Consider the following 25936-nt stretch of genomic DNA (forward strand, 5'->3'; position numbering starts at 1 on the left):
ACCTTGTAATCTAAGTTAAGCAAGGAGATCGGTCTATATGAGCTACAGTCAAGGGGAGCTTTGTCAGGCTTCAGAATGACAACTATGGAGGCATCATAAAAAGAATCAGGTAAAGCGTCTGCGGCAAAGGCCGCCTTATACATGGACAGCAAACAAGGAGCCAGCTGCTCCCTGTATTGCTTATACACTTCTAGTGGTAGGCCATCAGGGAGTGGCAACTTGCCTCTCGCCAGGGCGCCCAAAGCAGTCTCCAGTTCCTCAATTGTGAAGCCCGACTCAAGGGAGGCCATACTCTCAGCCGATTGTCTAGGGAAAGTAATGTCAGCAAGGTACTCAGATAATTCTGGAATCGAGTAGGTGGTCATCGAGGTGTACAAATCAGTATAAAAAGCGGCAAACCTGTCAGAAATCTGTGAGGTAGTTGATAATATGGAACCATTCGAGTCCCTGACCTGTAAAACAGTCGGGGAAACCGAATTTTGGTGTATAAGACGCGCCAGCAGTTTGCTGGGTTGATTGCCCAGCTCAAAGGTCACCTGCGATTAAAGCATAACTTACGGGCAGCTTTTTCCTGAAGACAATGTAAGTACTGACGACCCGCCATTAGCCAGGCGTCTTTAGACGTCTCTGAGGGATCTAAAACATAATGGTTCTCCAGCTCGCTCTCCTCCCTCGCCGATTCTCTCTTAATAAAGGAGATGGCCGACTGCAGACATCCCCTCAGGAACGCCTTGGCTGTCTCCCAAACTAGCAGGCGATCCCCATGGCCGCTGTGATCGGACATAAACACATTCAGTTGAACCGGAATACCCTCATGAGGGCCGAAGAGGGACAGACAGTAGGGGTTCAGTTTCCAGCTTCTAAGCAGGGGAGGGCCAGGGAGGGACAAGGCGAGCAACAGAGGCGAGTGGTCCGACACTCCCCGGGTCACATAAGCTATTGAGGTCACAAAGGGCAGTAGGGAAGTGTCACATAACATTAAGTCAATACGTGATAGGGAGTCGAATAGGGAGTCTGACAGGAATAAGTGCGTGTGGTAGGGTAAATATGCCTATAAATGTCATGCCACCCCAGTTCACCAAGTAGTGCAGCAAAGGGCGTGGGCGATGACTGTGGAATAGCACCCAGCTCCCTTCTATCTAATGAAGTATCAAGCACATTATTAAAATCACCCATACAGAGCACCTTTGCCTCCGGAAATGTTGCAGCGTATATAGCAGCCTGATGAACTAAAGTGAGATCACCAGGTGGGGGGACATAAATGCCCAAAATAACTTAGGGGGTACACTCTATAAGGCAGGATATAAAGAGAAATCTACCCTCAGGATCTACCGGAGAGTGGCGGGGCTCCCACCTGAGGGACTTGTGTATCAGAAGGGAGACCCCTCTGGAGTGAGAAGTAAAACAGGAATGTAGGGACCACTGTACCCAAGGGTGTGACAACCAGCGCGTAGAGTCCGGAACCAGGTGTGTGGTTGAAACTACAAATCACATGACTTTGTGAATGTGGAAATCCATCAAAGGATATAAACATGGGAGAACTATGAGATACTTCCACTTATTCTGGACTATTTTCTATACATGATCTTGGTAAGACATTAAGACAAATAGCAGAGTTTTATGATCTCGCTAGACTATATTTTAGGAGGAAAAACTTGAAACAAGTTTCCTGTGTGGGAAATATACTTATAACACTTAGCTTGGCGAGTAGGAATTCTATCAATGTCTAAGCAATTATTTAATGCTTTGATAGATTGAGTCTTGATTCTTCTGCAGGTAGAATGAAGTCTCGCAATGTTCTAAAACTATAATCTCAATATGGAGTTAATTTTATTTAATTAATGTATTTGCCAATCTAAATGGTATAATTCCATCCACATTATCCAAATTGGTCTTAATTAAATGGAATACCATTTTTTTGTGTCTCTTACCAAGTCAAGAACCTTGCTTCTGGTACCGTGTGATCAGTCCGTCTGCTGGAATCTCACACATGGCTTTTTCCACCTTGTGAGCAGACCGGAGTCAGCGTTTCACTCTGGTCAGCTCATTGAAATGTATTACATACGGACGGCATATGGCAAGGACACTTGAGAGCCTGGTTTTAGCTCCCCCCCCCAGCCGTATGCGTTCCCGTATGTCTGAAAACGTGGTGTGAACCAAGCCTAATCATTATCGGTGCTCCATTACCACCGATCACACAAGACGGACGAAGGTAGGGAACCTCCGCCTGTCCTCTACTCATCAGGACCCCCGCAGGTGTCCCGTTCAGCTCCACTTTGCTACCGCAGATTGTTTTTGTCATTTTAGACGCCACAATCGGCTTTGATCACGGCGTCTTAAAAGCTAATGCCGGACATCACATGGGTCAGTGATTTCTGGCATTAGCCAGTATGAAGCGAGCTGAGCTCGCGTCATATGCCCACCGTACGGCTGCGCCGTATACACACATGTCGGCCAGCCGTGTAAGGGTTAAGTCACCTCCTCCCAGCGCTCGGAACTGCTGGGAGGAGTGACGGTGGGCTCCGTAACTGAGGGCCTGCACCGTGCTGCACGAGACCGGGGATTGGGTTGGGCATGGTGGTGGTATCTGGAGCAGGGAATACAGACTGCGGGAGTTCCCTCCCACGGCACCGGGAGGATAAGGCAGTGTAGTGCTGGTGTGAGGTGCCTGTGTGCAGTTCTGCACCTCACACTGTAGTGTGGAAGTTGAAAGCCACACCCACCTAAATCATCATCAGGAAATCCCCTTAGCCGAAAAGGCTGATGGGGGCATTTTCGGGCGATAATTTTCGGTGGCCGTAATTTCGGTGTATCCCTAACAATAACATTTATATCATATTCTGTGTATACAGATGAGATTTATTGGGTACTTCATTATAACTTTGCATACACTGCTTCTTTTTTCTTCCTTGGTGTTTCTATTATTTTATTGGATGTGTGACAACTTGGGTCTTTTTCTCTTACAAGCTGCTTACATTTTCCTTTCTTAGGTTGAAAGACAAAGACGTCTTGAAAGAATAAAACAAAAACAGTCCCAGCTACAGGAACTTATACTACAGGTAAACTAAACATGCGTAGTTAGCTGCTTTTAATTTGTTTACATAACTGATTTATATAGTTATAAAATACCTGTTCTAACACAAAATTGCCAATGCTACTTTCTGTAGCACTTACAACATTTTCAGCAGTCCTTAAGGTCTTATTCACATGTAAAAAAAGCTCTGAGTGGAATCGGGTGGAAAAATTCTGCTCAGAAATTTCATTGCAGCAGACTTCCATTGTTTTTAACTGGATTCTGCTGCACTGCACTTTTTTCCACAGCGAAAATGTCTGCCATAGAAATTAACCCTTTAAGGACTCAGGGTTTTTCAGTTTTTGTACTTTCGTTTTTTCCTCCTCACCTTCTAAAAATCATACTTTCAGTTTTCCACCTACAGACCTACATGAGGGCATGTTTTATGCACTACCAATTTTACTGACATCAGTCATTTCACCCAAAAATCTATGGCGAAACCCCAAACATTTTTTTGTGGGACAAAATTGTAATAAAAAAAATGCCATTTTATAATTTTTAGTAGCTTCTGTTCCTACGCAGTGCACTTTTCTGTAAAATTTACACCTTTATATTCTGTAGGTCCATATGATTATAAGATTACCCAATTTATGTAGGTTTTATTTATACTTTATAACTACATGCACCAAAATTAGTATGTTTAAAATTGTCCTCTTCTAACCCCCATAACTTTTTTATTTTATCCGCATATGGGGCTATATTTTTAGGGTATACAAAATAAACAAAAATATGCAATTTTGGACTTTTTTGGTATATACGCCATTGACCGTGTGGTTTAACGTTATATTTTTATAGTTCGGATATTTAAGCATGCGGCGATACCACATGTATGTATTTTTGTTTAAATTTTTTTTAATTGTAAAAGGGGGGTGATTCAAACTTGTTAGGGAAGAGGTTAAATCACATTAACTTTATTTTTTATTTTTTGTCCCCCCATCTTCTGATTGCATACACTGTTCAATGCTATGCCATAGCATAGCATTGATCAGTGTTATCGGCGCTCTGCTGCTACAGCCGCAGGCATGGAGCAGCAGATCACTGATCAGACGGAGAGGAGGCAGGTAGGGACGATGGGTTTTCACTGTGGCGGTCCTGAACAGCCCGACTTAACTGCAGGGAACATGCATAGTGTGTTTTTTTTTTTTTTTTTTAAGGTTTATTTCACCCCTTAACGACGCAGGACATAAATGTACGTCCTGGTGCGGTGGTACTTAACACACCAGGTCATACATTTACGTGCTATACATGACCACGAGCATCGGGGTGGTGCTCACATCATGCACAGCAGGTCCCGGCTGCTACCAGCAGCCGGGGACCTGCCAGTAATGGCAGACATGAATGATCGCGCTTATGTCCGCCATTAACCCCTCAGATGCCGTGATCAATACAGATCACGGCATCTGCAGCAGTGCTGTCCGCAAAATCTATGATCTGGTTGCCTGCGGCACTACCGCAGGGATCTAATCATCCATAATGGCGGACGGAGGTCCCCTCAGTGGCATTGCGACCCGGGTGCGGGGGGTGCGGAGCGCACTGGGAGATACCAACCTGGAGGGGTGACACCACGGCCGGCAGCACAAATTCCCCCCCCCCCCCCCCCTCCAAGTCCTCATGTGCACAGCGATTGCCAACCTGCCGGCACAGCCGGTATTTTCATCCTTATTCCGGGCTGTGCTGGTAAGTTTGGATGAAAACTACTATAGAAAATATTTTTCGTTCACTGACAGGGGCGGACTGAGCAGCATCCCCAGGCTGAAGAGCCCTTCTTTCATGAACTGCAGGCTGCCGCACTCCAGTTTCAGCCCCCGACACAAAATCCTATCCCCCAGCCCCAGGAAGCTGCCTCTTTAAGACCTGCAATGCTTTCAGGGAACAGAAGTGCCGTGCGCACGTCTGCTCCTTCCCCCGACGTGTCCCTGCCTCATGTGCTCTGCGTCTTCTGAGGATTCATGGGTGATAAATTCCTCCCCAACCCTCAGACATTCCTGGACCTGGAGTCGCCGGGGGAGAGGAGAAAGTGAAGACGAGACTGGTGAGCTGGTGAGACCTCTCTGCAAAACGGTGTATTTAATGCAGTGTTTCCCAACCAGGGTGCCTCCAGCTGTTGCAAAACTATTACTCCCAGCATGCCCCGACAGCCTTTGGCTGTCCGGGCATGCTGGGAGTTAGTTTTGCAACAGCTGGAGGCACCCTGGTTGGGAAACACTGATTTAATGTTTTAATGTAACGGGGAGAAAGGTGGTGCTGAGAGGCTCTGGGGGGTGCCATTGCCAGGAGGATGATCCTCCTTATGTATGATGGGGGTGCTACCGATGAATGATGGGGATGCTGCACCTCCATCAGCAGGATCATCCTCCTGTGAGTAGCACCCCCATCATCCATCAGCAGGATCATCCTCCTGGATTATGGGGGGTGCCTCTGGCATGAGGATGATCCTCCTTATGTATGATGAGGGTGCTACTGATGAATTATGGGGGTACTGCAGGGATGATGGGGGTGCTACTGGCAGGAGGATGCTCCTGCAGATGTAGCACCCCCATCATCCTGGCCGTAGCACCCTCATAATCCATTGGGAGGATCATCCTTCTGCCATTAGCACCCCCACCATCCTGGATGATGGGGGTGCCACTGGCAGGAGGATGATCCTCCTTATGTATGATGAGGGTGCATAAGGAAAGACTATAGAGAAGTCACCTGTAGTCACTGATATTGTGTATTTTCCTCATTATGTCCCATCAGAGCTGTAGTCACTTGTAAGTTCTGCAGTTGTGATGAGTAAAACTACAACTCCCAGCCAGGGTCGGTGCAAGGATTTCTGCCTACAAAAGCGAAGCTCCATTTTGCTGCTTGTCACATATTCCAATTTTTTTTAAATAAAAAATGTATTAAGTTTTATATATGCAAATCTGGTATCAATAAAAAATAAAATCACGGCACAAATAATGAGATTTTATACCGCCATTTATACGGAAAAATAAGTTATAGGTCGTCAAAATACAAATTTTGTTAAAATAGTTAGAGATTTTTTTTAACGCGGTACAAAAATAAAGTATGTAACCTCTTAAGGACTCAGGGCGTACCTGTACGCCCTGAGCCTGGTCCCGGTGTGAAAAAACCTGCATCACACCGGGTCGGTCCTGGCTGCGAACGATATCCGGGACCCTGGGCTAACAGCGTACGGCACCGATCGTTGTGCCGTGCGCTGTTAACCCTGCAGACACGGCGATCAAAGTTGATCGCCGCATCTGAAAACAAAAGTAAACGCTTCCCGGCAGCTCAGTCACGCTGATCGGGACATTGCGATGTTCCGATCAGCTGGGGCGCAGGTGGAGGTCTCCTTACCTCTCTCCGCGGCGTCCGATCGTCGATGGATTGCTCCAAGCCTGAGCTACAGGCTTGAGCAATCAAGCCCCTATCTCGCTGATCCATGCAAAGCTATGGCTTTGCAGGGATCAGCATAAGAGATCAGTGTGTGCAGTGTTATAGGTCCCTATGGGAGCTATAACACTGCAAAAAATAAGTGAAAAAAAGTTAACAAAGGTCATTTAACCCTTTCCCTAATAAGTTTGAATCACCCCCCTTTTCCCATAAAAAAAAAAAAATCTCTGTAAATTAAAATTAACATATGTGATATCGCCGCGTGCGTAAATGTCCGAACTATAAAATTATATCCTTAATTAAACTGCACGGTCAATGGCGTACTCGCAAAAAAATTCCACAGTCCAAAATAGCGTATTTTTGGTAACTTTTTATATCATAAAAAATGAATAAAAAGCGATCAAAAAGTCCGATCAACACAAAAACGCGGAAAAATAAAGTTACAGGGGTCAGAAGATGACTATTTTAAACGTATACATTTTCCTGCATGTAGTTATGATTTTTTTTCAGAAGTGCGACAAAATCAAATCTATATAAGTAGGCTATAATTTTAATCGTATGGACCTACAGAATAAAGATAAGGTGTAATTTTGACCAAAAAATGCACTGCGTAAAAACGGAAGCCCCCAAAAGTTACAAAATGAAATTTTTCTTCAATTTTGTCGCACAATGATTTTTTTTTTCCGTTTCGCTGTGGATTTTTTTGTAAAATGACTGTCACTGAAAAGTAGAATTGGTGGCACAAAAAATAAGCCATCCTATGGATTTTTAGGTGCAAAATTTAAAGCGTTATGATTTTTAGAAGGTGATTAGGAAAAAATGCAAAAAACAGGAAAAACGCTGAGTCCTTCAGGGGTTAATCATGGGTAGCATTTTAATCGTATTGTCCCACAGAATAAAGAAAATGTAATTTTTACCGTAAATTGTACAGCGTGAAAACGAAACTTTGCAAAATTGTGGTTTTCTCTTCAATTTCCCCACACAAATATTTTTTTGGGTTGCGCCATACATTTTATGGTAAAATGAGTGAAATCATTACAAAGGACAACTGGTCGTGCAAAAAACAAGCCCTCATACTAGTCTGTGGATAAAAATGAGTTATGATTTTAAGAAGGCGAGGAGTAAAAAAACGAAAACGCTAAAATAAAATTTGTCTGGTCCATAACCCCCTTAAGGACCAGGCCCATTTTATTGTAGCATTTTCGTTTTTTTCCCTCCTCGCCTACTAAAAGTCATAACTTTTATATTTCCATGCATAGACCCATATGAGGACTTGTTTTTGCATCACCAATTTTACTTTGTAATGACATCACTTATTTTACCATAAAATGTACGGCGCAACAAAAAATATTTATGTGGGAAAATTTGAAAATAAAATAGCAATTTAGCAAATTTTGGAAGGTTTTGTTTTCGATCTGTACACTTTATGGTACTTTTGACACCCTAGAAGAAGTCTGGTGACGAAATGTCGGGTGCAGGAGGTCACTGTTATACACAAGGCAAGTTATTTATATCTATGTTTTTGTTTAATGCCAGCCAGCTTCCATGTCCCTATTCACTGCACTATTCAGCACAGGGCACTTTATTAAGGTATTTACTCTCTCCATGCACCTTATAGTTTAATGTTTACTTATGCATTTACTTTGCACATTGGCAATGATGTTGCTGCTGCACGTTAACTAGACCTCCTCTATCCTCCTTTTCCTTTGGTTGTTCCCTGGTTGTATATGCCCATTACATTGGACATTTGTACTTTCCCTCTTTTCTGTTTCATTATGTATTTTTTATGTCTTTTAAATGTTTGTATGCATTTATGTCAATAAAGATTTGTTATATTGATCATTATACGCCTGTTTTGCTGTATGTGTATACACTTTATCGTAGAAATTACATGTTTTCTTCTGTGGGTTAATTCGATTAAAATGATACCCATGATATGCTTTTCTATTGTACCACTTTACAAAAAATCTCAAACGATTTTAACAAAATTAGTATGTTTGAAACTGCTCTATTTTGACCACCTATAAGTTTCCCATTTTTCCGTATATGAGGATTCATTTTTTTTGCGCCGTGATCTGTAGTTATCGGTACCACATTTGCTTAGGTTTTACTTTTTTAATAATTATTTTTTTTTTTTTTGGAATTAAATGTGACAAAAACATCAATTTTGTCCTTTATTTATTTTTTTATTAACTTTTTTTTACGTCTACGCCGTTCTCTGGACAGGGTAATTAACAATATATTTTGATAGTTCAGACTTTTAGCCACGCGGTGATACCAAATATGTTTATTAGTTTTTTACACTTTTGTGGCGGTAAAATAGGAAAAACGGATGATTTAAATTTTTATTGGGGGAGGGGGGATTTATTAAACTTTTTTTTTTTTTTTTACACTTCAATAGTCCCCATACAGGACTATTTATAGAAATCATTAGATTGCTATTACTGTTCAGTGCTATGCAGAGTATAGCACTGATAAGTGTTATCGGTCATCTTCTGCTCTGGTCTGCTCTCTCAGACCAGAGCAGAAGACCCCTGTAGACTGATGGAGGCAGGGATGGGGACCTCCCTCCGCCAATTATGGGTGATGGAATCCCCCACGCTGCTGGCGATCCGATCATCCATTTAAATTACTGCACTGCCGCAGATGCCGTGATTGCAGATGTCTGCTATTACCGGCGGGTCCCTGGCTGCTGATAGCAGCCGGTACCTGCCACGCATGACGTGAGCACTGGTCCGGTGCTCTTGGTCATGGCAGAGCGTAAATGTATGTCTTGGTGCGTTAAATACCACGGCACCATGACTTACATTTACTTGAATTGTCGTTAAGGGGTTAAGGTCAAAATGGGCTTGGTCCTTAAGGGGTTTAGTATCTTCAAAAGAAGAGATCGTTTTATAGGTAAGTGCCCCAAGAAAATTTGGAATATGTATTGTTTAAGGCAGTGGTCCCAAACCACTGGATGATCAACATGTTGCTCTCTGTTGGTGCCTTTGGGTTTTGACCATATATCCTGAACATAAATACAGTATTGCAAAAGTTGGGACATCTATTTGTAGGCATTTAGGTGAGATCTAAATGCTATTGATTAAATAAACAGCCCTATACAACCCCCAAAAATGGTATTTCTTTATCTTTAAATAGCTTGGGGTGACAACTTTTTTTTTTCTTCTATTCTATTTCTGAGTTATGAGTTTATGATTTGTGTAATTGAGGGAATCAGTCAGATGGGTGTGATCTTATTTTATTAACCACATAGGGACCAAGAGCATACAGGTACACCCTGATGCCCTGGTACTTAAGGACCAAGTGGGACTCCACTGCTAGCCGGGTGGTCATGGGACCGGGATGCCTGCTGAAGTAATTCAGCAGGCACCCCATGCAAACCCCTTGGATATACCCTCCAATGCCGGTGATCGGCGCAAATCGCGCAGATCTTTCAAAACTACAACTCCTAGCATGCCCACACAACAGATTGCTGTTTGGGCATGCTGGGATTTGTAGTTTTGCAACATCTGGAGGGCCACAGTTTGGAGATCACTGTGTGGTGGTTTCTAAATCGTGGCCCTTTAAATCTTGCCAAACTACAACTCCTAGCATGCACGAACAGCAAACGGCTGTCACGTCATGCAGGGAGTTGTAGTTGCGTTCCTCCAATTGTTGCATAACTACACCTCCCAGCATGCCCTTCGGCGATCAGTACATGCTGGGAGTTGTAGTTTTGCAACAGCTGGAGGTACACTGGTTGGAAAATACGGAGTTAGGTAACAGAACCTAACTGAAGGTTTTCCAAACAGTGTGCCTCCAGCTGTTGCAAAAACACAACTCCCAGCAGTCTGTCAGTGCGTGCTGGGAGTTGTAGTTTTGTAACAGCTGGAGGTTTGCACCCCCCCCCCCCCCCAATATGAATGTACAGGGTACATTCACATGGGTGGGTTTGCAGTGAGTTTCCTGCTTCTAGTTTGAGATGCGGAAAACTCCTAGTGGGAAACTCACCGTAAACCCCCGCCCGTGTGAATGTACCCTAAAAACACAAAATAAAGGGTAAAACACTACATATACCCCCTTACACTGTCGTCCCCAATAAAAATGAAAAACCTATCGTTCGGCAGTGTTTCCAAAACGGAGCCTCCAGCTGTTGCAAAACAACTCCCAGCATTTCCAGACAGCCATGTAAATGGGACTGGTGCCTACACAGAAAGGTGTTTACATGAAATAGAGAAGGGTGCTACAACTTTAGTGACTAAAAAATTGATACACTTTTTTTCCCGCTTAAATACTGTGTGCGGAACAGAATAGCCCACAAGTGTCTTCCTTTTTAAGACATGAGGAAACTCTAAAACCAAGAAGCTGCTTCTGTGTACCATGAGCAGGTGCCAAGGCTTCTTGCACACCAAACATTTTCTGCTTCCTGTAGCCATAAGGCTCTGTTTACATCTGCATTGGAGAATGCAAATGTAAACGGAAATTGGCAGATTTCCCTTTGCCGTTACATTGTTGGGGAATAAGAAGTGAAATTATGGAGTTGTAGCATGGAGTTAGTAATTTCTGCATATATAAATCTATATACACTGCTCAAAAAAAAAAAGAAAAAAAGGAACACTTAAACAACACAATGTAACTCCAAGTCAATCACACTTCTGTGAAATCACACTGTCCACTCAGGAAGCAACGCTGATTGACAATCAATTTCACATGCTGTTGTGCAAATGGAACAGACAACAGGTGGAAATTATAGGCAATTAGAAAGGCCCCCCCCCCCCCCCCAAATAAAGGAGTGGTTCTGCAGGTGGTGACCGCAGACCACTTCTGAGTTCCTATGCTTCCTGGCTGATGTTTTGGTCACTTTTGAATGCTGGCGGTACTTTCACTCTAGCGGTAGCATGAGACAGAGTCTACAACCCACACAAGTGGCTCAGGTAGTGCAGCCCATCCAGGATGTCACATCAATGCGGGCTGTGGCAAGAAGGTTTGCTGTGTCGGTCAGCGTAGTGTCCATAGCATGGAGGCGCTAGCAGGAGACAGGCCAGTACATCAGGAGAAATGGAGGAGGTCGTAGGAGGGAAACAACCCAGCAGCAGGACCGCTACCTCCGTCTTTGTGCAAGGAGGAACACTTCCAGAGACCTGCAAAATGACCTCCAGCAGGCCACAAATGTGCTTGTGTCCATTCAAACGGTCAGAAACAGACTTCATGAGGGTGGTATGAGGGCCCGACCATATGCTGGTGTGGTTGGCCCTGGGTTCCTCCTAATGGAAGACAATGCTAGACCTCATGTGGCTGGAGTGTGTCAACAGTTCCTGCAAGAAGTCATTGATGCTATGGACTGGCCCGCCCGTTCCCCAGATCTGAATCTGATTGAGCACATCTGGCACATCATGTCTCTCTCCATCCACCAATGCCACATTGCACCTCAGACTGTCCAGGAGTTGGCGGATGCTTTAGTCCAGGACTGGGAGGACATCCCTCATGAGACCATCCACCACCTCATCAGGAGCATGCCCAGGCGTTGTAGGGAGGTCATCTTTGATTTTTAGTGGGACTCCATATCCAGACCTCCATGGGTTGATAAATTATATTTCCATTGATAATTTTTGTGTGATTTTTGTTATCACATTTAGCTATGTAAAGTCAAAAGTATTTCATACGATTAGTTCATTCATTCAGATCTAGGATGTGTTATCTTAGTGTTCCCTTTATTTTTTTGAGCAGTGCAAATAAAACTTAGTGTGTGTGTGTTCCAGCATCGCTTTCAAAGGCTAAAGATATTAACATAAAACTTGGCACACGTGTTACTTATGTCAACAACAAACATATAGGATAGGTAATGTAACCCTTACCCACCCCATTTGCGAGAGTCTGGGTTTTTATTTAAAGTCCCATACAAGTCTATGGGAAATATGTTACTGCATAACTTCCAAACAGCTGGAGATATTTTGATTATACTCGGTCACATGTTACTTATATGTCCACTAAAAATATAGGATGGCTAATTTTGATCCTAACCTATCCTCATTTGCGAGGGTCGGGTATTTTGTCCAATGCAAATTTATGGGAGATATAAGCATAACTTCCATACAGCTGGAGATATTTCAGGAATACTTGATCACATGTTACTTATATGTCAAATAAAAATATCTAATAGTTAAATTAGCCTACCCCCATATGAGAAGGATGGGGTTTTTGTTTCAAGTCCCGTGCAAGTAAATGGGACTTCTGGTACCTTACTCCACAAGCTCCGCTCTGCGTCTCCTGGTGAATGCGTCAGTCCAGCTGGCAAGCCACACCCTTCACACATTCCATGCCCCATCTTGCAAAGATGCGCCCACCCTTTAAGCCACACCCATGAGGGTGGGATATGGAGGCGGGACATGGGATGAGATAGGAGGTTGAGATATAAGGACAGGATATGAGGATGGACAGGGGGGATTTGTGGTAGGGATATGAGGACAAAAGCTTCCTCCTTTTGTTGCTCCCCCACAAGGAAAAGGTAGGAAAAAGTGGGCAGCGCTGGGTACTCAGCTAGTATATGTTTGTGTGTGTGTATAGATATAGATAGACAGAGAGAGATATACACACACACACACAGCAATTGGATGCAGAGTGAACGGTTTATTCCATGATGTTTCGTTGTCCTCACGCCACCTTTCTCAAGTGAGATCACCGAAAAGTTGTCTTTGATACATCGCAGAATAAACCCTTCACTGATTGCAAGTCCGTGGTGTGCTGCACCTCTTTGCTTTATTTGGACGGGGGAACTGGAGGACCGCGGTTCCGGATATGCATGCACCCTACCACACTCTTAACTTTTTATTGGATGTGCTGTTTCTATTTGCACTGTGTACTTACATGGGTATGTGTGTGTGTATGTATATGCACCGTGTGTGTGTATAACTAATGTATAAGTGTGTGTGTATGTGTGTGTGTATATGTATATATATATATATATATATATATATATATATATATATATATATATATATATATAATATGTGTGTGTGTGTATATATACAAAAAAAGATTGCAGCAGCACACTTGGTCAAAAAATGGAGGCTCTTAGTGCACTTTTTGATCAAACCGTGTACCCGTCAGATCCAATAATAATTTTTATTTTTAAATAGATCACTCAGTACCTAATCCTGAACATGTACATCAAATTTTTGTGTCTAGCACCTTTTATTTATTTTTTTACAATTTTAATTTACCTCACTAGTCTGAATTCCTCTCAAAGGGAGGGGGAGTGGCCTCACTGCAGGTCTCCGCCCCCCTCCCTCAGTATGCTATCTGCCCACATCTCTCCTAGCATTAGCAAAACTACAAGTCCCAGCTTATCCTCACTGACAGTAGCGGGACACAAGATGACAGTGGGAGGAATTTTCCTCCAGCTGTTACCCCTGTGCTCACAGCTGTCAATAAAGGAAGTGTGTCCATGACATAGGTGATGATGCATGGACACAGCATGACTGGTATGTGTCCAAGCAGGCAGAGGGGGCAGTTGTTTGACTGGATTTTTCTGTATGAAATACTGAAAATTTTCTAATGAAAGCAATTGAAAAACCTATTGGTTTTGCATGCTTTACAACATATCAAAAGTGTTTGTATCTAACATTGCCCATTTAAGTGGTTATCCCAAGATTGAAAGTTATCCCCTTTGCACAGTATAGTGATAACTATCTTATCAATGGGGGTCTGACCTCTGGGACCTATGTTTGGCCTCCACTCTATTAATTCTCTGACCTTTTAAACATTGAGTGCTGATTTCTACAATGTTTGGATTTCCAGACATTTCTATGGCTAGGACATATCTTTCAGTCTTGGGATGAACCCTTTAATCATACGGCTGTCAAAGAAGATTTACTTTCTAAGGATGATCTGTAATGATCATGTTTTGGGATCTGCTTATCCACCGTCCTTTCTGTCTGAATAGCCAGAAAATAATCTTATACCTACTACTGCAATATTAGTAAAGCAAATGTATTACAAAGTTACTTGACTGTTATGTATTTTTAAATTTTTACACTCAATATTGTGAAATTGTCATTCAAGAAGAATTCATTTTTCTTTTATCTGAACTGAGATATTGTGATTGAGCATTTGGTGAATACACATCTCTTTGGGTTTCAGCAAATTGCCTTTAAAAACCTAGTTCAAAGAAATCGGCAGACAGAACAGCAAGCAAATAGATCTCCACCTGCCAATTCAGTCATACATTTACCTTTCATCATAGTGAATACCAGCAAGAAGACTGTGATTGATTGTAGCATTTCTAATGACAAGTAAGTGACAATTACATCATTAGCCCGCTATAGCATAGATTTGATCGTTATTAGCAATCTAATTGCTTAGAAAAGTTTCCTAGAGGAACTTAAAAAGTAAAATAAAAAAAATGTATATATAAAGAGGTACCTCCTCTAATAGAAATTCAAATCTCCTTTTTCACATCTTTCAAATAAAAAAATGTGAACAGAAGTCAAAATGTATATCTGACATCACCTGGTACGCAAATGTTTGAACTGTTATAGTGTGTGTTTTAACACTGTCCTAATGGGAGTAGCACAAATAATGTCAGGCTGTTTACGTAACAGTAGGAGATAATAATAAATTGTGTAATTCCCTACGTGTGTGGACCCACTGTGCCACAAGCAGCAGGCAGAATGGGGCTCGCTCTGTCAGACTCAGCAGAGGTGATTAACAGAACAGGTACTGTGACAACTCAGAAGGGAATTGTGGTAGACAGTCTAAACTCATGACACAGGAGACAGACCAGGTTCAAGGGAATGAGTCAAAAGGAAAAGTCCAGTGTACAGGCAAGGATCAGTAGATAGACAGGCTGAGCAGACAGACTTCAGGTCAGGCTACAGGGACCTAAGTAGTACAGGGTGACCAAACTTGCTGAGACCTCAGGCAACAGGTGTGGTTTATTATATATGGAGTGCCTTGCGGGGATTGAAGGGGCAACTACTAAGGAGTGCTGCTGAGGCAATGTTCACACAGAAGAATTTCTGCATTGGAATCTGGCACGGAGATTACACTGCAGCAGAGTCCTGTTGAATTCAACGGGATTTTGCTGCTCTCTGCACATGGTGGAATTTCCGTGTCCGCACAAATAATCAACACGTCCAACATTCTTTTTGTGGAGACTGCACGGAATGCATAGCCGTCTATGAGATGGCGCATTCCTGTGCAGTCCTAGCACTGGCAGATTATGCTGATGCTTGCACTCTCCAGAATGTCCTCACTGAGATTCCCTTTGCGGACATTCAGACGTGTGACCCTAACCAAACTATAAGGCTAGGTTCAGACTACAGAATCTCCGGGCAGAAAATTTCCGCCCGGAGATTCCGAGTGCGACCAGCGCTGACTGAATCAGTTGGCGCTAGGACCGCACGGACACTGCAGTCTCCAATAGACTGCAATGTGTTCCGTGAGTATTTCCGCCTGAAAAATGAGCAACGCCGTTCTTCAGGTGGAAATTTTCACACAGATTTTCTGTTTACAAATCCCGAAGTGGGAATTTGTGAACGGAAACCCATTCACTACACTATACATTTTAGCAAGCATGTGAACCTAGCCCAAAACTTAGCCAGTGCTTGTGCATGGCCCCTAGTGTCCAGAGTAGAAACTGCAGCAAGAGACACATCAGAGCAGGAAGTCCAGGAAATAGAGCAGACACATGGTGCAGAGCATTTCACTCACATGCAATTTGTAACGCTGCTGTAGCCAACAACCAGCATACCATGGGGGGAGATATATCAAAACCTGCCCAGAGAAAAGGTTGACGAGTTGCCCTGCCCATAGCAACCAATCAGATCGCTTCTTTCACTTGTGAAAAAAACCATGTGGTTGCTATGGGCAACTCTGCAACTTTTCATCTGGGCAGGTTTTGATAAATCTCCCCCATGGTATGCTGGTGGTTGCCTACAGCAGCATTACAAATTGCATGCCATTGAAATTGTACTGACCCATAGATGAAAGAGAACATGTCTGTTTTACTGTAAAAGTCCACTATGTCCACAGTTTTTTCTTTAATTTCATCCCAAAAATCATTTTTGTTTTCATTGTTTGTTTTATGGTAAAATGAATTGTAATAGATGTGGCAAGGCCTCTCTCTTTTTTTTTTTTTGGAAGTGCCTTGAGTGGTGAAAAAACATAAAAGAAAAACAAAACAAAAGAAACAAAATGCCAGTAATATGCCATGATTTTATTGCTTTGTCTCTCTACCCTTTAGACAGTGTGAAAGAACTTTTACTTATTCATTTGTAATCTGGTTTCTGGGAAAAATACAGAGATTACATTTTAGTCTTCCATATACACAGCACAAAACACATCCAGACCTAGAATAAGTAGTCATTTATGTTACTGATACCTTTTTGTTTCTGAAATCTAGTATGTATAACAGAAGTATATTAAAGGGGTTATTTCAGATTAGAAAATAGTTAGCCCCCCCCCCCCCTTATAAACCATGCTATTCTTGTCTATATACACTGCTTTTGGTGTCTCCAAAACCTGGATTGCAGATTCCGTTATCCTCTAATCTTTAGGCACACTTTAAACAACCATAAAGTCTCCCCTACAGTCTTACATACATTCATGTAGCTTGTGGAACTGATTGGGATCAAATATTTTTTGGGGGATAAATTGGGTAGACCAGTTGCTTAAAATTTAATGCATAGTTTCATATGTCACAGTGACCCTGGTTCTCATTGTGCATACACAATGTAGTAGCTGTTAGTCTGAGGTGTGGCTGCATGAACAGAAGCTCTCAAGAAAAACATGTTGTAAGCTGTATGCCTGCACGACTGGCTTAAAGAAGAATGAAGAGTGTTTCTTCACACTTTCTGCATCTTTTCATGCACTGGACCTTATTCCTTATTGCTGAAATGCCCACCACACTACTAGATTGATCTGCAAAAACTTCAAGTCGTGATACATTTTTTGCAGTTTTATTCTTTATCCTGAGGAGCCTGACTTAAACTATATGTGCCATTAGGCTGCATCTTCTATATAGGTCTTGAATTTTTTTTTTCTTCTCAGATTTGAATATCTTTTTAATTTTGACAACACATTTGAAATACACGATGATATAGAAGTACTAAAGAGAATGGGAATGGCATGTGGGTTGGAATCTGGTAGCTGTTCTGCAGAAGATCTGAAAACTGCAAGGAGCTTCGTACCAAAGGCCCTAGAACCTTACGTTACTGGTAAGTAGCCTTCTATATGTAAGGCTGGGTTCACACTACGATTTAACTATACGGGAACCTGATACGGTTGGGGGGAGCAAAAACCGGGAGCTCCCATATCCCAGCCAGATCCGGTCTGTATCTAACTTATTTCATTGAGCCGACCGGAGTCAAACTGTGACTCCGGTCGGCTAATTTTTTCCCCGTATCCGTTTTTCTGACCGGACCTAAATGCCGCGGTTTTAGGTCCGGTTACAAAACCTGGCAATGAGGCAAAAATTAGCCGACCAGCGTCACCGTTTGACTCCTGTCGGCTCATTAAAATGAATTCGATACAGGCCAGCGTCCGGCTGGGATACGGGAGCGCCCGGTTTTCGCTCCCCCAAGCTGCATCTAGTTCCCGTATAGTTAAATCGCATTCTTAACCCAGCCTTATAAAGATGATGATAGAACCAAATTTATCACACAGCATTTACAGTTATAAGAAGCTGGCAGCCAAATGTAGTTGCCTAGCTGTATCAATTTTGATAAGAATCCCAATGACCTCAAGCAGGATACTACTTTATGTAAAGGGGTGGTCTGGTCCTGCTGAGACAACTCCTCTCTGAAGCAGAAAAGTGCTTTTACAAGTGGGGTATTGGATAACTTTAGACCAGGGTAGGGGACTAATTTTACACCACACCGAGAAATAGATACATATAGATAGAGATATATAGATAAATATATTGATAATTTTATATTATTTTTTATAATTAATGTCCCTAGACAACCCCTTTAGTCTATGGGGATTGCATAGCTGTGTGCTTAAGGTTATCGGTTTAAAAGAAGTGTGTGGGGAAACCTTAAATCAGTTTTTTTCAATCTGCTCCATTGGGGGACACAGACCGTGGGGTATATGCTGCTGTCACTAGGAGGCTTGACACTATGGTAATAAGAAAGTCGTCCCCTCCCAGCAGGGTATACCCGCCTACAGGCATCTGAGCTAATCAGTTTTAGCTCAGTGTCTGTAGAGCATTCTCCAGACCTTCTTCTTATTTTCTTAGTTAGGGAAGTTTAGTTAGAATTTCTCTCCCTTTTATTCTTTTTAGGTGGGGTCTCAGGAACCCGGTGTTCACGGTTTCCCCATTTGCAAAGAAGGGGCACAGACAGTCATGTACTGTCAACCCCTTCTCGCCAACGGTCAGCGCCTGGGGTTGTACCTCATTGGTCCGCGTCCCCCTAGCTCCCTGCTCGTCTCGCTGTCTCAGCCCGGCATGTTGCAGGTGACTAAATGCTGACTGAAGACTTCATTAGCTAAGTTTCTACGGACAAGGTGAGTATTCTCCCCCTTTTTTCTTGCAGGTTTTCCAGATTCTGCACCTCTGGAGTCCACCCTAATTGGAGCCCACTCCTTTATTCTCCTTGAATACTGCCTGCTCGACTATCCTAACATTGGAGGAGGGGGTGGTTCTATGGTGTGGACTGTTTTTTTTTTTTTTCTTTTTTTTTTTTTTTTTTTTTTTCTTCTTTTCTTACTGCCGGGAGCATTTTCACTAGGGAGACTCGCTCACTAGAGATGAGCGAACTTACAGTAAATTCGATTCGTCACAAACTTCTCGGCTCGGCAGTTGATGACTTTTCCTACATAAATTAGTTCAGCTTTCAGGTGCTCCGGTGGGCTGGAAAAGGTGGATACAGTCCTAGGAGACTCTTTCCTAGGAACGTATCCACCTTTTCCAGCCCACCGGAGCACCAGAAGGCTGAACTCATTTACGCAGGATATTTCATCAACTGCCGAGCTGAGAAGTTTGTGACGAATCGAATTTACTGTAAGTTTGCTCATCTCTATTGCTCACCCTCTCCACATTTTAGGCAATCTCGCAAGCGTCATAGGGGGTCAGTCCTCCGATTCATCACCAGAGTCCGCTAGCAGGCACCGGCACTCTCCTCACAGATATCGCCCCTCTGCTCCTACTCTCAGTCAGCGCCCCCCTTCCAGGGGCCATTCTCCTGTTCGCAGCTCTCGGTCTCCAGATCTGCCTACCAGGTCAGCTGTGCCTTCATCCAAGGTTACCTCCACCCGCTCCCTCTCTCCTTGGGACCTGGAAGATGAGGCTTCAGGTTCTGACTCAGAGGACCAAACTGATACGGCCGGCATGGTGGACATCTTGGTCTCGGCTGTCCGTGACACCTTTCACCTACAGGACCCAGGAACTTCGGATGCAGAGATACCGTTAAATACTGTGGAACCGCCATAACTTACAAAAATACTGTGATATGCATTTTTGGTCATACTGCCCAGCACTAGACCTCGTTGCAAAATGGGCATCTCCACCAACTGTGGATCCACCTGTCTCCCAGCTGTCAAAGGCAACTACTCTGCCCCTGGCAGACACGGCTTCCTTCAAAGACCCGGCTGACAAACGAGTTGAAAATCTGGCAAAATTCAGGATCTTCCTTTCTTCTGGCCTTTGCTTCTGCCTGAGTGTCAAAGGCCCTTTCAATCTGAGCTCCTCAACTTCGACAAGGCATTCTATCTGGGTTTCCTGCTGCGGACCTGGCAGACTTGGCCCTCCAGCTCTCTAATGCTGGAGACTATTTGTGCTCTGCTTCCATGCAGTCTGCCCATTGTACGGCCTTCGCCACAGGTAATCTAGTAGCTCTTCATCGTTCCATGTGGCTCAAGGCATGGGACGCTGATGCCGCTTCTAAGAAGTCTCTTACAGAACTTCCTTTTACGGGTTCTAGACTGTTTGAGATAATCTCATCCAGGCATTTACACCAGAGGCGACGGGAGGCAAGAGTTCCTTATTGCCTCAGAATAAATCTCACACCACTAGCTTCCGTTGAAAGTCGACCTCCTTTCGGTCCTTTCGTATGTATGCCTCCAATTAAAGGTTCCAAACAGGCGTCCTCACAGGACAAGAGGACTCCTTTCTTCAAGGCCCGCCCCTCCTGGAAGTCGGATAAACGTTCTGGCCGTTTCACGGCCAAAGAAGGCACCCGTAAACCTACCTCCGTCTGAAGGGACGCCCCCACCCGCAGATTTTTGTCGGATGGGAGGGCACCTTTTACTCTTCCGGGACGTCTGGACTGCTCAGGTGCAGGCCTTCTGGGTCCAAGATGTCGTTTCCAACGGCTACCGGATCAAGTTTGCTTCCTTTCCAAAGGAAACCTGTTCGTGGTCCCCAAAAAAGGGGGTTCTGTTCGCCCGATCTTTGATCTGAAGCGCCTCAACCAACATCTTCTTCGCCACCATTTCTGGATGGAGTCTCTCCGTTCTGTAGTGGCATCCATAGATTAAGGGGAGTTTCTTTCCTCGGTGGACAACCGAGATGCCTACCTTCACATCCCCATTTTTCCAACACATCAGCAATATCTTCATTTTGCGGTTCCAGAAGGTCATTTTCAGTTTTGTGGCTCTTCCCTTTGGTCTAGCCACTGCTCCCAGGGTCTTCACCAAGGTTCTGGTGGCAGTGATCGCCCTCTTGCGATCACCGGGGATATCGGTGATCTGGTCAGGGCTCCCACCAGGGCCCAGAATCAGGAGATTCTCAGTCTCGCCCTTTAAAACCTTGTCCCAGTTCGGTTGGTTGATCAATCGGGACAAGTCTAATCTGACTCCCACCCAGTCTCTGGTCTTCCTGGGTCTCCAATTTGACGCGCCATCCACCCGGATTCGGCTTCCGCCTTAAAAACGGCTGACTCTTCTGACTGGAGTTCGGACTCTCCTGAACCCTGTTCCAGTCTTCATTCGATTCTGCATGGAGGTCCTGGGCTGGATGGTGGCAGCCATGGAAGCCGTTCCTTTTGCTCAGTTCCATTATCGTCCTCTCCAACTGTCTCTCCTGTCCTGTTGGGACAGGTCTCCACTGGGGCAGGATCATTCTTCCACCAAAGTCTCGCCAGTCCCTTCTCTGGTGGCTTCAAACCCCTCTTCTTTGTTTGGGGCGGTTCTTTCGGCCACTTTACTGGAAGCTCGGGGCGACAGAAGCCAGTCTCAGCGGTTGGGGAGGAGTTTTCAGGGAACAGGCAGTCCAGGGCCTCTGGTCCTCACGAGAAGCCCTTCTCCCCATCAACATCTTGGAATTGAGGGCAATCTATCTTTGTCAGCTCTTGCTTTCTTTTGGGCCTTCCTGTTCGTGTCCAGTCGGACAACGCCACGGCGGTGGCATATCAATCGCTAGGGAGACACGCAGCTCTGCGGCGATGGCCGTGGTCTCAAAGATTCTTCTTTGAGCAGAACTCAGGTTTCCGTCCATCTCGGCGATTCACATACCAGGAGTAGACAATTGGGAAGCAGACTTTCTCAATCGATCCTCGGCCGACCCTGGCGAGTGGCCCCTTCATCCAGAGGTATTCGCAATCATCTGCAACCTCTGGGGCACTCTGGATGTAGACCTGTTTGCGTCTCGCCACAACCTGAAAGTTCCTCGCTTTGTGGTGAAGTCCCAGGATCTCCTGGCCCTAGCCATGGACGCCTTGGTGGTTCCCTGTTCCAACTTTGTCCTCCCTTATCTCTTCCCTCCTCTTCCCCTTCTTCGCAGAGTACTGAGGAAACTCAAAGCAGAAGGCTCCCCTCCCCCCCCATTCTCTTGGTACGCGGATGTGGTTCGTTTAGTGGATGACGTTCCACTGCGCCTCCCTCTCAGTCCGGACCTTCTTTCTCAGGGTCCTCTTTGCCACCCCAATTTATAGTCACTGCATTTGATGGCATGGCGGTTGAGACCGCTGTTTTAAGAGCCAGAGGACTCTCTGCCAAAGTTGTTTGCACTATGATCAGGGCACGCAAGCCCTCTTCTGCGAAGATTTACTACCGTACTTGGCGGTCTTATTTTGGTTTGAGTGAATCTCACTCCTTTTCTCCAGTCACGTTTTCTCTCCCACAACTTCTTTCCTTTTTACAGTCGGGGTTGGAACAACATTTGGCCCTTAGTTCTCTTAAAGGACAAGTTCTGTCTCTTTTTTCATTCTTTTTTAAAGTCCTCTGGCATCTGATCCTCATATCCGAAAGTTCCTCCAGGGGGTAGCTCACGCGGCTCTGCCTTACAGATCTCCCACTCCTCCTTGGGATCTGAACTTGGTTCTTGGTGCTCTACAGGGCACCCTTTTGAACCTCTCATTCCCCTTCGTCTCCTTTCCTGGAAAGTGACCTTCCTTATTGCAGTCACTTCCATCAGGAGGGTTTTGGAGCTGGCGGCTCTCTCCTGCCATTCTGCCTACCTGATCATCCACCAGGACAAAGTTGTTTTGTCCGGTGCCATCCTTTTTACCTAAGGTTGTTTCTGCCTTTCATCTCAATGAGGACATTGTCCTCCCGTCCTTTTTGTCCGGCTCCTTCTCATCCTAGAGAACGCTTGCTCCACAAGCTGGATGTGGTTCAGGCTGTTCGGACCTACCTCTCAGTTACTTCCTCTTTTCGGCAGAGTGACTCATTCATTCTCACAGAGGGTCGTCGTAAGGGACTACCTGCTTCGAAGGACACCATTTCTCGGTTCATCCAGTCTGCTATTTCAAAAGCTTACTGCTGAAAGGGGAAGACCCTACCCTTCAGGGTCTCTGTCATTCCACTCACTCTGTTGGGGCTTCCTGGGCTCTCCGTAAAAAAGCTTCGGCCTCGCAAGTTTGTAATGTGGCCACCTGGTCGTCTTTGCACACTTTTACAAAATTCTACCAGGTTCCTACCTTTGCATCTGCTGATGCTAGTCTGTGTCGTAAGGTGGTGGTGGTGGTCCAGCCTTGCCCACCCTAGGGACTGCTTTGGTACGTCCCACAGTTTGTGTACCCCAATGGAGCAGATTTGAGAAAAGAAGATTTTTATGCTTAACGTAAAATCTTTCTCTGAGGATCCATTGGGGGGGACACAGCACCCATCCTTTTCTTCTGGTGATTCCTGATTATTTATTTTTTATTTTTTTGGTTACCTGTCCGAGGGTTTTTTCAGTAAATTTTTATTCTGTGGTTTCCTCGAACAGGTTTTTTGGCCGTCTTCTGACCGGTCTGTGTTCTCCTACTGCTTTGGGACTAAAACTGGTTAGCTCAGGTGCCTGTAAGCGGATATACCCTGCTGGGAGGGGCTGACTTTCTTATTACCATAGTGTGTGTCAAGCCTCTTAGTGACAGCAGCATATACCCCACGGTCTGTGTCCCCTAATGGATCCACCGAGAATCAGATTTTACAGTAAGTATAAAAATCTGCTTATCAGAGAGATGTCCATATGTTTGGGCATGCATCGTTGGCTGCCCAATCAAGGCAGCTTGGCAAATCTGTAGCCAAGGGCATATGTGATAAAGCTAGCAGTATCCAATATATATCTCAGGCTGTGTAATGGCTAACGATTTCTTTAAAGCCATACTTGTTACACAGCCTAATGTAGAGACGGATTAGGTGAACACTGCATATCAGACATACTTAAACCAAGGAGAAAAGGGCAACAGGGGAGCTGCTGTGATCATTCAGAGCCAAGAAGAGACAAAAGAATGAACATTTAAGTTTATTCTTCCGTGGAATCCAATTTCTCATTGGAAGTTCTGCTATGGAACTTTGGGCGTGTAAACTTAACAGCAGGATCCTGTTGAAATCAATGAGAGTCAGCTGCAAGCAAAATATGCTCAGAAACAAGCCTTTAGTCCTCCTGCATTTTGTGTGACTGCAGATCACCCCAAGGAGAAGGGGCCACACAGATTTTACTCAATGCTGTTCTACACCTCTTCTCGATCAATCAGAGCGCATATGTTCTCTTTCCTTTTTTTTTCCACACTTCTGCTCCAAACTTAAAGGCGTACTCAGCCCCTAGACATCTTATCCCCTATCCAAAGGATAATGGATAAGAGGTCTGATAGCGGGAACATGCGGCTGGGAAGCCGCACGATCTCTCCCGCAGCACCCAGTGTCATGTGCTACATGGAGCGAACTTCGCTCTGTGCCTGATGACAGCCGATACAGGGGCCGGAGTATTGGGACTTCTTGATCCTGCCCTCTCTTGACATCATGCCCCGCCCCCTCAAAACAAGTCTATGGGAGTGGGCAGCTACTGCCCAAACACTCCCAATGCACACAAACATCACTAAATTTATTTCACTGTTCCTTCCTGTTCTTTACCACAAAATCTTTCTCTTGCGGTATCGGTCATTTATTGAATCTTACAATCATCACTGAAGGATTGTCTGAAACATTTGACAATGGAAAATATTTCCATTAAGCAGAAAATATTTTCACCCACAGACTGTCTCCATAAAATATTGTTTTCAATATTTAGCTACTTTCAGTCAAGCATAAGAAGTGCTTTGTTTTCATATTGTGGATGCAACATTCAGACCTCTTTGTTCATCAGACCCCGAGTTGGGATCCATGCACACTACGAAATCTCTATTTGGAACTTATCCAAGTGGGCATTGCCAGTCCCCATAGCCAGCAATACATTATTCACCCTTGAAAGACTTATAAATCCTACACACACAGGCATGCTAAATAGTATAAAATATATATTAAAAAAGTTGTGGTCATAACTGAATAACAGATAACATTTTAATGATTGGTTTACCTTGAAGATCATTTTAAAAATGCTCAGACAACTAAATGTGTTTTGTCATTTTTTTTATAGAAAAAAGTAACAAGCATAGGGGAGCAGAAGTAGCGAAGTCAGTCTTTTAATGGGCAGAACCAGATATATGCTTTATGTAGTCCTAGTACACTGGTTGCCTATATTCCTGTGAGATGTCTTCCATACAGGGAATGGCTGCAGTAGGTAACAGTTGTGCTGTGTTGCTTGGAAGTATTCCGTATGGAAATAACTCTTGAGGTAAATTAAACCATTCACTACATGTGTAACTGCACAAGCTAAACAAAGTTACCACATTTTGTTCAATATAACTTATACGAACATGAGAATTAAAGTTTTATTTTCTTAACTTTGTATTTTTAGATATATATTTTTTCTATGTTTTAGAAATGGCTCAGGGATCCATCAGCAGTGTGTATGTGTCATCTACTTCAGGTTCTGTGTCAAATGGCCGAAGGTTTTCTGCCAGGTAAAAAAAAAGCTTACTGAAATGCTTCCTTGTGAAAGAGTAGTGGCTGGCTAGTCTTAAGCAAATAATTTACATATTTGTCCTGTTTATTAATAATCTTAATACACTTTACTGTCACTATTTTATTCTTGATATAGATAATGTTGGGGATAACATATATGAAGACCTGCAGGTTACAAAATTGTAACTGCAGGTTACATATTGACCTTAGGGGATATCTGTTTATTTTTTTTGTTATTGTCTATCCTCTGGATAATACCTCAATATCAGATTGGTGGGTTTCCAAAACCAGACGCCC

General features: G+C 44.0%; 1 protein-coding gene across 5 annotated transcripts in view; it reads left to right on the plus strand.

Moving 5' to 3' along the window:
- The window catches only part of TFDP1 (transcription factor Dp-1), a 99668-nt gene that overhangs the window by 71679 nt on the left and 2053 nt on the right, over positions 1-25936 (plus strand). For 4 of the 5 annotated variants that reach the window (XM_056555829.1, XM_056555828.1, XM_056555827.1 and 1 more), the window contains 4 exons: positions 2991-3059; positions 14573-14724; positions 17483-17649; positions 25557-25638. In XM_056555829.1, the coding sequence (XP_056411804.1) occupies positions 2991-3059; positions 14573-14724; positions 17483-17649; positions 25557-25638 (470 nt within the window). Of the gene's footprint in view, positions 1-2990; positions 3060-14572; positions 14725-17482; positions 17650-25211; positions 25410-25556; positions 25639-25936 lie in introns of all 5 variants that reach the window. The other variant, XR_008888577.1, reaches the window with a different exon arrangement.

Source organism: Hyla sarda, chromosome 2 (genome assembly GCF_029499605.1).
Source record: "Hyla sarda isolate aHylSar1 chromosome 2, aHylSar1.hap1, whole genome shotgun sequence".
NCBI classification, from domain to species: Eukaryota; Metazoa; Chordata; class Amphibia; order Anura; family Hylidae; genus Hyla; species Hyla sarda.